The sequence below is a fragment of the Leptonychotes weddellii genome, chromosome 11 (genome assembly GCF_054177405.1).
Source record: "Leptonychotes weddellii isolate Sample4059 chromosome 11, ASM5417740v2, whole genome shotgun sequence".
In the NCBI taxonomy this organism is placed as follows: domain Eukaryota; kingdom Metazoa; phylum Chordata; class Mammalia; order Carnivora; family Phocidae; genus Leptonychotes; species Leptonychotes weddellii.
The window spans coordinates 43,426,190-43,439,368 of NC_138379.1; the positions used below are offsets into that span (position 1 = coordinate 43,426,190).

At 40.2% G+C, this 13,179-nt stretch overlaps 2 protein-coding genes across 2 annotated transcripts; one reads left to right on the forward strand and one right to left on the reverse strand.

The window, feature by feature from the left end:
• Nucleotides 1–680: 680 nt before the first annotated feature.
• Nucleotides 681–1,585, forward strand: LOC102749389 (olfactory receptor 5P6). The gene is given in 3 exon segments (XM_031037990.2): nt 681–1,162; nt 1,164–1,235; nt 1,237–1,585. Coding segments are annotated over 3 exon segments (825 nt in total). The 5' UTR covers nt 681–758.
• Nucleotides 1,586–9,666: 8,081 nt separating this feature from the next.
• On the reverse strand, nt 9,667–11,250 carry LOC102725929 (olfactory receptor 10R2-like). The gene is made up of 2 exons (XM_006742360.2): nt 11,235–11,250; nt 9,667–10,400 (listed from the first exon to the last, which is right to left on the reverse strand). Exons 1-2 carry the CDS (start codon nt 11,248–11,250, stop codon nt 9,667–9,669), a joined length of 750 nt encoding a protein of 249 aa, XP_006742423.2.
• Nucleotides 11,251–13,179: the final 1,929 nt, after the last annotated feature.

Consider the following 13,179-nt stretch of genomic DNA (forward strand, 5'->3'; position numbering starts at 1 on the left):
ATAGCATAGCTACCAAAGGAATGAACTAGATTCAAACTGTCTGGGATTCCTATTTTGATTCTACCACATGCTATGTAAACTTAGATAAATTACTTAGTATTTTCAAGGTCAGTTTCCTCATCTATAAATCATACAAAAATGTTTAATATTATTTCATAGAAATTAAAGTACAACTATATATACAAAATTCTTAACCCTGTGCCCACTACTTAGTAAGCATTCAATAACGTTAGCTATTACTCAAGACTCCATTAAAATGTGTAAATATAGGCTATTATACACATTTTCATTCTTTCTGTTATGCTTACCATTCCTTTTGTTCTTTATGTAAGTCTTATGTTTTTAATCTTTAGCTTTAAAGCTACTTTAAATACATTTTATAAATAAAGAGAAAAGGGTACATTATTTGAAGGTTTCCTAGTTTCTGCTGAATTCTTAAAATAGAGAATACTCATATACATAAATACATAAACTTTTTACTCTAAAACTACATGTAAAATATTAAATTTTTTACTCTGAAGTAAAAAAAAAAAGTCCAAACTTAATTTGAATATTTACTTGTTTATAATAACCTCTTTGTGCATTAACGAAAATGAAGCCATCGAATTTCTAACTCCTGTAATGTTCTCACCACAGGTTCATTTGGGGAGCTGCTACATTGCCTCATGGATTCCCTGGGGGGTGGGAACCACACTGCAGGGACAGGGTTCATTTTATTGGGCCTAACTGACGACCCTGTCCTTCAAGTCATCCTCTTCATGATCATCCTCTGTGTCTACCTGGTGACCATATCTGGCAACCTTAGCACAGTCATTCTGATCAGAATCTCCTCTCAGCTTCACCACCCTATGTATTTTTTTCTGAAACACTTGGCCTTGGCTGACTTAGGCTATTCATCTTCTGTCACACCCAACATGCTTATAAACTTCCTGGTGGAGAGAAATACGATCTCGTATCTTGGATGTGCCATCCAGCTGCGTTCAGCTGTTTTCTTTGGGTCAAGTGAGTGCTTCCTGCTGGCTGCCAAGGCATATGATCGCTCCATGGCAATCTGCAACCCACTGCTTTATTCAACCAAAATGTGCGCGCAAGTGTGTGTTTGCCTACTCGCAATGACTTACGTAGGTGGTTTTCTCAATGCTTCCTCTTTCACTATTTGCTTCTCTTTTACTCTTCTGTGGACCAAATCAAGTCAATCATTTTTTCTGTGCTTTTGCTCCTTTAGTTACACTCTCCTGATGGCAGTATCCCTGCAGTTGTCCCCTCATTTACGGCTGGCTCCACCATTGTGGTCATGGTGTGCATCATAGTGGTCTCCTACATCTGTATCCTCATCACCATCCTGAAGATGCGCTCCACTGAGGGGTGCCACAAGGCCTTCTCCACCTGCATGTCCCACCTCACAGCGGTCACTCTGTTCTGTGGGACCATCACATTCATTCATGTGATGCCCAAGTCCTGCTACTCGACTGACCAGAACAAGGTGGTGGTGATCCCCATGTTGAACCCCCTCATCTACAGCCTCAGGAACAGTGAGATGAAGGGGGCTCTGAGGAGAGAGCTGGGCAGAAAAGTAGTTTCTTAGTGAAGCTTGTTATTTTATAGTATTTGATAAAATAATATACCATAAATATAATAATAAAAAGGACATTGAGTGTCTGTGGTCTAAACATGTCAGTCCATATGTCAGCCAGCATGGAGCTTTTTAAGAGTAAAGTAGAGGGTGGATTTTCTGATATCAATTTGTAAATCAGAGGCTTAGAGTGAGTTACCTTTAACAAAATTAATTTTAATTTAAATTATAAACACAAATTGGTTCACATGAAAATGTATCTAATCAACTGAAAATCATAACTTTTATTCATATTTTTTCAAAAGCAGTTCTCTGTATTAGCTAAGGTTATTGTACCTCCAAACCTTTAAGACTAAGTCCATTTCAACAGCAGTTTATCCTGAAATAAGCATGATAATTATTATGACTGAGTACATCCTCAGGGGAAATGACCAAGTGGAACCAGACAGCAAAATTACTGGAAACATTTTTTTGCAGTAAGGTTATCTGCTGGGGGTGGGCTCTGTGGACCCATAAATGCTGGCCTGTGTTCTGGGTCTCTGGTTCCAGCCTAGTTGCAGGGACCTCATAAAAGAACAGGGCAAGATGCCCCTGACTAACTTGTGAATACTTCTGTCAGGTGAGATAGGTGACTTCTCTGTGGGAGTGAGCACGAATCCTGAACTCCTCAGGGACAACTCTTGGAGTGACTTGTTCATGGGCACACTCGCATCCTGTGAAGGAAGCTGGAGGGGACTGGGATTGTGTTTTTCCCATGAAGCTTAACTTACCTTTATGTACTGACAACTACCACACTTATTTCTCTTTTCCAGTCCTCTCTTTAACGTTTTAGACAAAAATATTTTTGTCTAATGAAACTCAAGCACAGATGAGCTCAAACGGAAGTATCATTTCCTACCCCAAATTGCTCCCTCCAATATTATGTATCCTAGGAAGAGGCCCCTCATTCAGTTTATAGATTCTGAACCCTGAGAGAAATGGATTTCTTTTCCCCCTTCACATTCTGCATCCAGTCACAAAATGTTATACATTCAGAGTCCAATATTTACTTCCTCCTTCTTTTCATTTCATTGTCAGCACTTGTATTTTAAACTACCACCTTATACATTTATTTTACAATAGGACTCCTGTGATAGCTCATTTTATGTGTTGACTAAGCTATGGTGATCAGCTATGGTCAAACACCAGTCTTGGTGTGGCTGTGAAGGTATTTTTAGATGTAACTAACATTTAATCAGTAGGCTTTGAGTAAAGTACATTACCCTCCATAATGTGGGGGGTGCTTGTTCAACCAGTTGAAAGCCTGAAGAGAAAAGGCTGAGGTCCTCTGAAAAAGAGGGATAATGACTTTGAACTCAAGACTTCAACATCAACTCTTACGGAATTTTAAGTCTGCTGGACTGCACTGTGGATTTTGAAATTGCCAACTCCAACAATTATGTGAGCCACTTCCTTAAAACCTCTCTCTCTGTATATGTATTTATATATTCATATATATTTTTTATTGGTTCTGTGTCTCTGGATAATCCTAATACAACCCTAACCAGCTTTCCTCTACCCTCTTTTATGTTCTTCCAATTCATTCTCCATACAACCATGACTTCTTTCATTAATATCTCCCAAAGAGCTTAGAAAAAAGGCAAATTTTATTTACTTAATTTTAATTCCAGTATAGTTAACATACAGTGTTATATTAGTTTCAGATGTATAATATAGTGATTCAACAGTTCCATACACCACTCAGTGCTCATCATGACAAATGCATTCCTTAATACCCATCACCTATTTCACCCATCCCTCCACCCACCTTCCTTCTGGTAACCATCAGATTGTTCTCTATAACTAAGAGTCTGTTTCATGCTTTGTCTTTTTCCCTTTGCTCATTTGTTTTGTTTCTTAAATTCCACATATGAGTGTGATCATATGGTAGTTCTCTTTCTCCATTGATTTATTTCACTTAGCATTATATTCTCTAGCTCCGTTCATGTTATTGCAAATGGCAAGATTTCATTCTTTTTTATGGTGGAGTAGTATTCCATTTTATATATATATATATACACACACACACACACACACACACACACCACTTCTTGTTTATCCATTCATGTATCGATGGACACTTGGGCTGCTTCCATAATTTGTCTATTATAAACAATACTGCTATAAACATAGGGGTGCATGTATTCTTTTGAATTAGTGTATTTGTATTTTGGGGGTAAATACCTAGTAGTGCAATTACTGGATCATAGGGTAGTTCCATTTTTAACTGTTGAGAAACCCCCATACTGTTTTCTACAGTGGTTGCACCAGCTTGCATTCCCCTTTCTCCGCATCCTCACCAATGCTTGTTGTTTCTTGTGTTTTGATTTTAGTCATTCTGACAGCTGTGAGGTGATATCCCATTGTAGTTTTGACTTGCATTTCCCTGATGATGAGTGCTATTGAGCATCTTTTCATGTGGCTGTTGGTTATCTGGATGTCTTCTTTGGAGAAATGTCTGTTCATGTCTTCTGTCCACTTTTTAATTGGATTATTTCATTTCTGGGTATTGTTTTATAAGTTCTTTATATGTTTTGGAAACTAACCCTTTATCAGGTATGTCATTTGCAAATATCTTCTTCCATTCAGTAGGTTGTCTTTTAGTTTTGTTGATTGTTTTCTTTGCTGTGCTGAAGCTTTTTCTTTTGATGTAGTCCCAATAGTTCATTTTTGCTTTTGTTTGCCTTGCCTGAGAAGACATCTAGAAAAATATAGCTATGGGTGATGTCAGAGAAATTATTGCCTGTGCTCTCTTCTAGGATTTTTATGGTTTCAGGTCTCATATTTAGGTCTTTAACCCATTTTGAATTTATTTTTTGTATGGTATAAGAGAGTGGTCCAGTTTCATTCTTTTGCATGTAGCTGACCAGTTTTCCCAACACCACTGTTGAAGAGACTGTCTTTTTCCCACTGGATCGTCTTTCCTGCTTTGTCGAGGATTAACCATATCCTCAAACAAACATAGTGGGTTTGTTTCTGTTTTCTGTTCTGTTCAATTGACCTATGTGTCTATTTTTGGGCCAGTACCATATTGTTTAAATTACTACAGTTTTTGTAATATAACTTGAAGCCCGGAATTGTGATAGCTCCAGCTTTGTTTTTCTTTTTCAAAATTTCTTTGGCTATCTGGAATCTTTTGTGGTTCCATATAAATTTTAGGATTTTTTTGTTCTAGTTCTATGAAAAATGCTGTTGGTATTTTCTTAGGGATTGCTTTGGGTAGTATAGATATTTTAACATTTGTTTGTCCAACCCATGAGTATGGAATGTCTTCCCATTTCTTTGTGTTGTCTTCAATTTCTTTCATCAGTGTTTTATAGTTTTCAGAGTACAGGTCTCTCAACTGTTTAAGTTTATTCCTAGGTATCTTATTATTTTTGGTGCAATTGTAAATGGAATTATTTTCTTAATTTCTATTTCTGTTGCTTCATTATTAGTGTATAGAAATACAATTGATTTCTGCACACTTATTTTGTATCCTATGACTTTACTGAATTCATTTATCAGTTCTAGTAGTTTTTTGGTATAGTCTTTAGAGTTTTCTACATATAGTATCATGTCACCTGCTAATAGTGAAAGTTTTACTTCCTCCTTACCAATTTGGCAAGGTCTTTTATTTCTTTTTCTTGTCTGATTGCTGAGGCTAGGACTTCCAGTACTATGTTGAATAAAAATGGTGAGAGTGGACATCCTTGTCTTGTTCCTGATCTTACGGGCAAAGCTGTCATTTTTCCCCCTTGAGTATGATGTTTGCTGTGGGTTTTTCATAAATGACCTTTATTATGTTGAGGTATGTTCCCTCTAAACCTACTTTTATCATGAATGGATGTTCTACTTTGTCCAATGCTTTTTTTGCATCTATTAAGATGATCATATGGTTTTTATACTTTCTTTTTTTTTTTTTTTTTTTAAGATTTTTATTTATTTGACAGAGAGAGAGATAGTGAGAGCAGGAACACAAGCAGGGGGAGTGGGAGAGGGAGAAGCAGGCTTCCTGCCGAGCAGGGAGCCCGATGTGGGACTCGATCCCAGGACCCTGGGATCATGACCTGAGCCGAAGGCAGACACTTAATGACTGAGCCACCCAGGCGCCCTATACTTTCTCTTACTGATGTGATGTATCATGCTGATTGATATGTGAATATTGAACTGGCCTTGCATCCTGGGAATGAATCCTACTTAATTGTGGTGAATGGTTTTTTTTTTAATGGATTGTTGGATTCTGTTTGCTAGTATTTTGTTGAGGATTTTTGCATATATTTTCATCAGAGATATTGGCCTATAGTTCTCCCTTTTTGTGGTATCTTTGGTTTTGCTATCAGGGTGATACTCACCTCATGGAATGAATTTGGAACTTTTCCTTCTTCTATTTTTTGAATAGTTCGAGTAGAATAGGTATTAAACTCTTCTTTAGATGTTTGGTAACATTTGAAAAGGCAATAATTCTTAAAATTACTCACAGAGTCCTGAATACAGCCCCTGTTCTATTTCTATCTCTCGCCAGTCTTCCTTGGTCTCCAAATACCCAAACTCTAAGAATCAATCATTTGGTCTTCTTTTAAATCCTTAAACAGGTCCATAGCCTTTGCTGCCTCAGCACCCTCTCACATGCAGTGCCCCTACCTGAATTCATTACTGCCCCCTTACCTTGGTAACACCTACTTATGCTATAGATACCAACTTGAGTGTTGTTTCCTATCTGTGAAGACTTCTTGAGGCTCCAGAACCAATTAAGTACACCTGTAGAACTCTGCATATTTTCTTCAGTATATTCAGTGCACTTAAAGACTTCATATTTGTTTTCTCCACAATGCTGAAAGCCTTCCATAGCTACCACCACGACTTTGCTCTTTCCCCATACATGTAAATGACACACAGTAAGCAAAAATGCATATTTGAAATGAATGAATGAAAAATTAACAAGGGAATGGATGACTGAATGAGTGTTCGCTCTGGTGTGAACCACTGACTCTGCTGCCTTAGAATCCTGGCCACTGATCTGCTGAATGCTTCAGCCTGACGCAAGTGACTAAATGTTTGGGTCACATCCTGCTACAGTTGTGACAGGCTTTTGCACAAACTCATGCTCAGCACGGCTATGCCACTGCCTCCACACCGTTTCACAGATCGGCAACTAGAATCCCAGCCTTGTTTAGTAAAAGTTTTGTAATCACCCTCTGCTGAATAATGTCTCTCTCATGTATTTACATGGGTGGAGAGTTAGAAGATCTAGAAATCAAATGTTAGCGAGAGGAGTATTATCAGTGGTACCAGTGTGAGCAATAGGAGCTAACACTATGAGAGTGTTTACCACATTCCAGGTACTGTTCTCAGGGATTTACACATATTGACCTAATTAATGCTCAGAATAACCTTATGAAGTTTTTTTGTTTCTTAATCTGTATTTTACAGAGGATGTGACTGAGGCATATAAAGGTTAAGCAAAACCTCAAGGTCACAAATATCCTCTGAATATTTTGCCTTCTTTTAAGGCATGTACTCTCTGACAGACTGGGGTGTGGGGCTCATCAAGACAACTTCACCACTAGAGGACTTTCATCTGTCCCAGATACATTCCTTTCCAGTCAACCCTTATTGTTCAGAGTTCAGGGGAGAGATTTCTCTGTTGGATATGTCAGGCTAACTTGGTCTAATGACCAACTTTCTGGCACAAAATAAATTAGGAGGTAGATAAATATCTCTAAATTTTTTAAAGCATAGACTTCTGGTTCCACTGAAGATGAAGTAGCTCCATTCCTCTCAGGTCCTCCCCTCTTGTTACACACACACACACACACACACACACACACACACACACACCCCAAACACAAAAAATCTGTTACAGATAAAACAAATAAGCATAGGAAGATTCTAAAGGTAGAAAGAAGAAGGCAGCCTCCTAGGGATTTTGGGACCTGAGGAACAACACAGCAGTGAGTCCCTGGGTTTCCTTATATCCTGGACAGCATACTACAGAAGCCTCCCATCCAGAACCACCAAGAGACACAGACAAAAAGAACCCTAAGAAAACCCAGTTTCTCCTAACCAAAGAACTGGGAAAGAGTGGCCTTAACAGAATATAAAACATTTTGGCCATACCTACCTTACTCCAGACAAATACCTATGGAAAATCGTACCCGCCATTCACCCCCAGGTTTCAGTGGGGTCAAGCAGGTTGCTTATGTTCCCCCCACCCACCCTCTGATTCCCTTGCCCAGGTAATGTCAGTCAGGTCCAGTGGGGAAATGAGCCTCCACTGTCACCTGGCAGCATGAGACTTAATGAGGGATTGTGAGGTGGGGCTAATGGTACTCTGCTCACCCTGCCTCCAGCCCTACTTGGGAGTACACCCACTGAGCTGAGCTTTCACCCACACCCTGCAATGATAGGGCAGAATGAACCTGCTCTCTACTTCCCCCTTTCCTAGTGGCAGTGGAACTCAACAAGGAACTGAGCTTACTTGGGGGCAAGAAGGCATGTAGCCAGTGTCATATTATCACTAAGAAAGAGCCATCAGGGCAGAGTGGGCAGCTGGACTTCCATCTCAACCATCTGCTGGGAGCATTTTGCTAGAGTTGTGTCAGTAGCGCTCAATAGGAAGGTGAACACACACACTGACATGGTGCTTGCAGCTACACCTCAACAGGGCTGAAAAGGCATTTCATACACCCAACCTACAGAACATCCTTAAACATGCTCAGAACACTAACATTGGCCTACAATTGGGCAAAATCATCTGACACAAAGCCTATTTTATAATGAAGTGTTGACTATCTCGTAATTTATTGGATACTGTACAGAAAGTGAAAAGCAGATGGTTGTATAAGTACAGAACAGTTGTGTGTGGATCAGTTATTTACTTCCTGATTGTGTGGCTGACTGGGAGTTGTGGCTCCATGCTGCTGCCCCGCATCATGAGTGATGGAAGAGATTCAAATTCAAAATTTGAAGTATGGTTTCTGCTAAATGCATATAGCTTTCACATCAATGTAAAGGCAAAAAATCACAAGTCAAAACCATCATAAGTGAGGGACTGTCTGTGCTAAAAGAAAAGAATTGTCAAATGTAAATTTATGACTGGCAAAACGTCGCCTTCAGAAATGGAGTAATAAAGATATGTCAGATGAAAGAAAGCTATGAGAATTTATTCTCATAAGATAGCTTTGTCAAGCTATCTTAAGTAATTGCTAAAGGAAGGTCTCAGAAAATAAATGACAAAAAAAGACCTGGGACTTCAGTACTTAAAAAAATACATACAACAGATGAAAATAAAAAGCAACATATCAAAACATGGGAGATTGAGATAAAGCGGTGCTGAGAGGGAAATTTACAGCACTAAATGCTTACATAACTAAAAAGGAAAAGTCCTAGAATATATAAAATAATTTTGAAAGACAAGAATAAGGTGGGAAGAATCACTTCACGTGATATTAAGGCTTACTCCTTAGCTACAGTCATCAGGACAGGGTGTTACTGGTGGAAGATTAGACACACAAATCACAGAGGCTGACTAGAGAAGCCAGAGAAAGACCCCACACAAGTGTGCCCAACTGATTTTTCTTAAAAAGGTACCAAAGCAATCCAATGAAAGAAGGAAGGCCTTTCAACAAACAGTGCTGGAGCAATGAGACACCCATGGAGGGCAGAAGCACCTTGACATAAACTTCACACCTTATATAAGGACTAACACAAAATAGAACATGGGCCTGGATGTAACAACTATAAACTATAAACCTTTAGAAAAAAGTAGGAGAAATGTTCAAGATACAGGGCTAGTCAGAAAGTTCTTAGAAAAGACACCAGATACCTATCATGAAAATACTGTATTACAAAACAAGTTTGGATTCTTTAAGGATGCTCGTATGTATATATGTGTACACCACACACAAACATATTTACACATATTTTAAAACTATACACTGTACTAGAGAAATGGTGATGTCAGGATATTTTAGGTAATTAGTTAATACTTTAATTGCTTTGTACACAAAGAGACGATTTCATTGGAAATACTCCACTTTTTCTACTTTTATTTATTAGCAGTCTATACATTTTTAAATGTCCAGTGTCCTTTTATTCACCATCTGAAGGATGAGCCTATCTGTCTTGCCTAGTACCTTCCTCAGGGCCATCTGCATCTCTTTGTTTCTGAGACTGTACACGATGGGGTTCAGCAGAGTTGTCAGCACTGTATATGTGACAGCCATCAGCATGTCCTCACGCAACGAGTCCCTGTCCCTGGGCCTCAGGTAGACAAAGCCAGCAAGTCCGTAGTGTATGCACACCATAGTGAGGTGGGAGGAGCAAGTGGAGAAGGCCTTATCCCTCCCCTTGGCAGAGGGCATCTTCACAACTGTGGACACAAGGAAGACATAGGACATCGTGATGAAGACAAAGCTGCCCACCAACACAAAGGCAGAGAGCACAAAAATAGCCCTTTCCTGACGGGAGGTGTAGTCACAGGCAAGGCAGACCACAGCTGAGATGTCACAGAAGAAGTGCTGGATGATGTTGGAGTCACAGAAAGACAAGTTGAACACAATGATGACGATGCACAGGGAAACCAGGAACCCAACCATCCAAGAGGCCATGATGAACTGAAAGCAGATCTTATGGGTCATCAAGACGGGGTAGTGCAGTGGGTCGTGAATGGCAGTATAATGGTCATAGAACATGGCAGCCATGATGAAGCAGTTATTGGCTGCTAAACCAAAGAAGAAAGACATCTGTGTGGCACACTCAGGAAGAGAAATGGTCTTGGGTCTCAGGCTCTCCCATGCAGGGTTGCCTGAAACTTGCCCCGGTTTTCTTGACTAAAGTCTAGGTGACATCTGTGCTGCAGCAGCTTTTTACAATCATCTCAGAGGTTTAGCCCTCCAGAAGCTCTGAATCTGTGGAAGACAGTTGCTGCCTGCACCACGAGGATGGGCAATCACACCACAGTGAGCACATTCCTTGGCAATCACACCACAGTGAGCACATTCCTTGGCAATCACACCACAGTGAGCACATTCCTTGGCAATCACACCACAGTGAGCACATTCCTCTGTGGGGGTTTTCCAGTTTCCCAGACTTGCAGGGTCTTCTCTTTGTGATGATTTTCTTCTCCCATGTGACCATCCTAGCTGCAAATGTTTCCATAATGGCGGCCATCAGACTCAGTCACAGCCTTCATACCCCCATGTATTTTTTCCTCTGTTGCCTATCCTTTTCAGAAGCCTGTCCCACTATGGCAATCATCCCCCGCATGTTAGTGGACTTGCTCTCTGACAGCAAGAGCATTTCTCTTTTTTTTTTTTTTTTAAGATTTTATTTATTTATTTGACAGAGAGACAGCGAGAGCAGGAACACAAGCAGGGGGAGTGGGAGAGGGAGAAGCAGACTCCCTGCCGAGCAGGGAGCCCGATGCGGGACTCGATCCCGGGACTCCAGGATCATGACCTGAGCCGAAGGCAGTCGCTTAACCAGCTGAGCCACCCAGGCGCCCCTCCTTCCTCATCTTTTTACCAATAAGTCACTTCCAAAATTCCAGATGTCTGTTTGCCCCCATTTTTGTGTTTTTTGTTTGTTTTTATTTCCCCTGCTATTGTCCTGGACCTTTCCCACAGGGTAAATATGGTACCTGCATAGTTGTCCATTAGTCACAAATCTGTTGCATTTTCATTTCGTTCACTACCCTGTGATCAGATGTTAGATTCCTAAACACAGGATATGTTAAGTCACTGATAGTGTCAAAAATAGTGAATAGCTACACACTGTGTATAGGAGAAAATCCAAATACCCCAGCATGATGTCCAATCCTCATCACAACTGGTGCCTAAATACTGCTCCTGGCTCCTTCTACCCAACCAAACAGGCAGCTGCACCCTCCTGTTCCCGCGCAGAGCATGATCCTCATGCTGCTGTGCCTTTTTACATGGTGTTCCCTCTGCCTCTGTTTCCCCTGCACCATTTTATTTCCTATCAGACTTTTACTCATTTTTCAGGCCCTTGCTTAGATTAATTTGATTCCTCATTCTCTCTTGTTGCCTACATTTTCTAGATTCTAGGATCTTAACTAAAAAATGTCTCCTGCATTCTATGCTACCTCTCATTTGAATTTCTGTAACAGCCTCACCTTTTCCTCTTCTAGTTCTATCCTTCACATACCACCAGCTTTTCTAAAGATTTATTTTATTATTTTTAAAGATTTTATTTATTTGAGAAAGAGAGAGCATGAGTGGGGGGGCAGAGGGAGAGGGAAAAGCAGGCTCCCCGATGAGCAGGGAGCCCCACACAGGGTTCAATCCCAGGACCCCAAGATTGTGACCTGAGCTGAAGGCAGATGCTTAATTGACTGAGCCACCCAGGCACCCCTATTTATTTGAGAGAGAGAGAGAGAGTGAGCACATGAGGGGGAGGGGTAGAGGAAGAGAGAGAATCTTACGCAGACTTCCCATTGAGCTTGGAGCCCAACATGGGGCTTGATCTCAGGACCCTGAGATCATGACCTGAGCCAAAACCAAGAGTCAGACATTCAACTGACTGAGGCAACCCAGGCACCCCCTACCACCAGCTTTTCTATGTTCTATCTATAATCACGCTACATCTCTTCAATGTAGACTTCTTTTAGATCCCCTTTGCTTACACACCAGATGATTCTAATAACTTCTAATCTTTATTGCATGAGTCAGTTATACAATCTCCTACATCCTCACAGCTATCCTAAGAAATAAATAAGTGCCATTATTATGACCATGTTTATAGTGAGGTATTGAATCACATTTGACCAACTTAAGTGATCATCTGCTAAGGGGCACGCCAGTATTGCTGGAGAAGCCTTTTGAAAACAACACATCTCTGCTCATATCCACTACAAGTTTTTTGCAAGCCTTTGAGAAATGTCCAGGATGTGAGGGTGTATGTACTCTGCACATTTCTCATTATTTTTGATTGAAAACATTCGACTTTCATGATACTTTCTTTTCATATATGTTGTTGGTAAATTCTGGGGTTTTTTTTTTTCATTCTATTCTAGTACAGTGGTGATAGAAGATTATGTCAATATGACATCATTTCCATTCTTCCTGATGATATACTGGTAGGCACTGGAGAGCAAGATGCCTATCCATTTCTCCATCTCTTCTGTTTGTTTTTCCCAAGCCTTACCTTCTTTATTAACCTGGATTTACTTCAGTTTACTATCCTATTCTTTGTTTTCAGTTCTTCAAATCTTCCCCTGTGGAGAGTTTTGGATTCCATCTCTACCACGAGTAGGGAATTGACAACATTCTTGATTTCCAGCTTCTCTGAGGCCACAGCTTCTTTAATACTTTCTAACAGGCTATTAATACTGTGGGTACTTAATTATTAGAGGATATAGAAAAATGTTCATTGTAGGGAGTAAAGCAACTCTAAAATTCCTACCTTCCATGGAAGGAGGATCACCTCCCAGTCCTATAAAATCGTAAGATATTAAGCTGGAGGAAGAACTTACACTCTTGCAACTCAAGTATGGTTTTCTGCAGTTCTTCCTATGAGTTCATGTGTCCCCTCATTCAGGGATAAGTTTTCAGGCGATTGTCCCC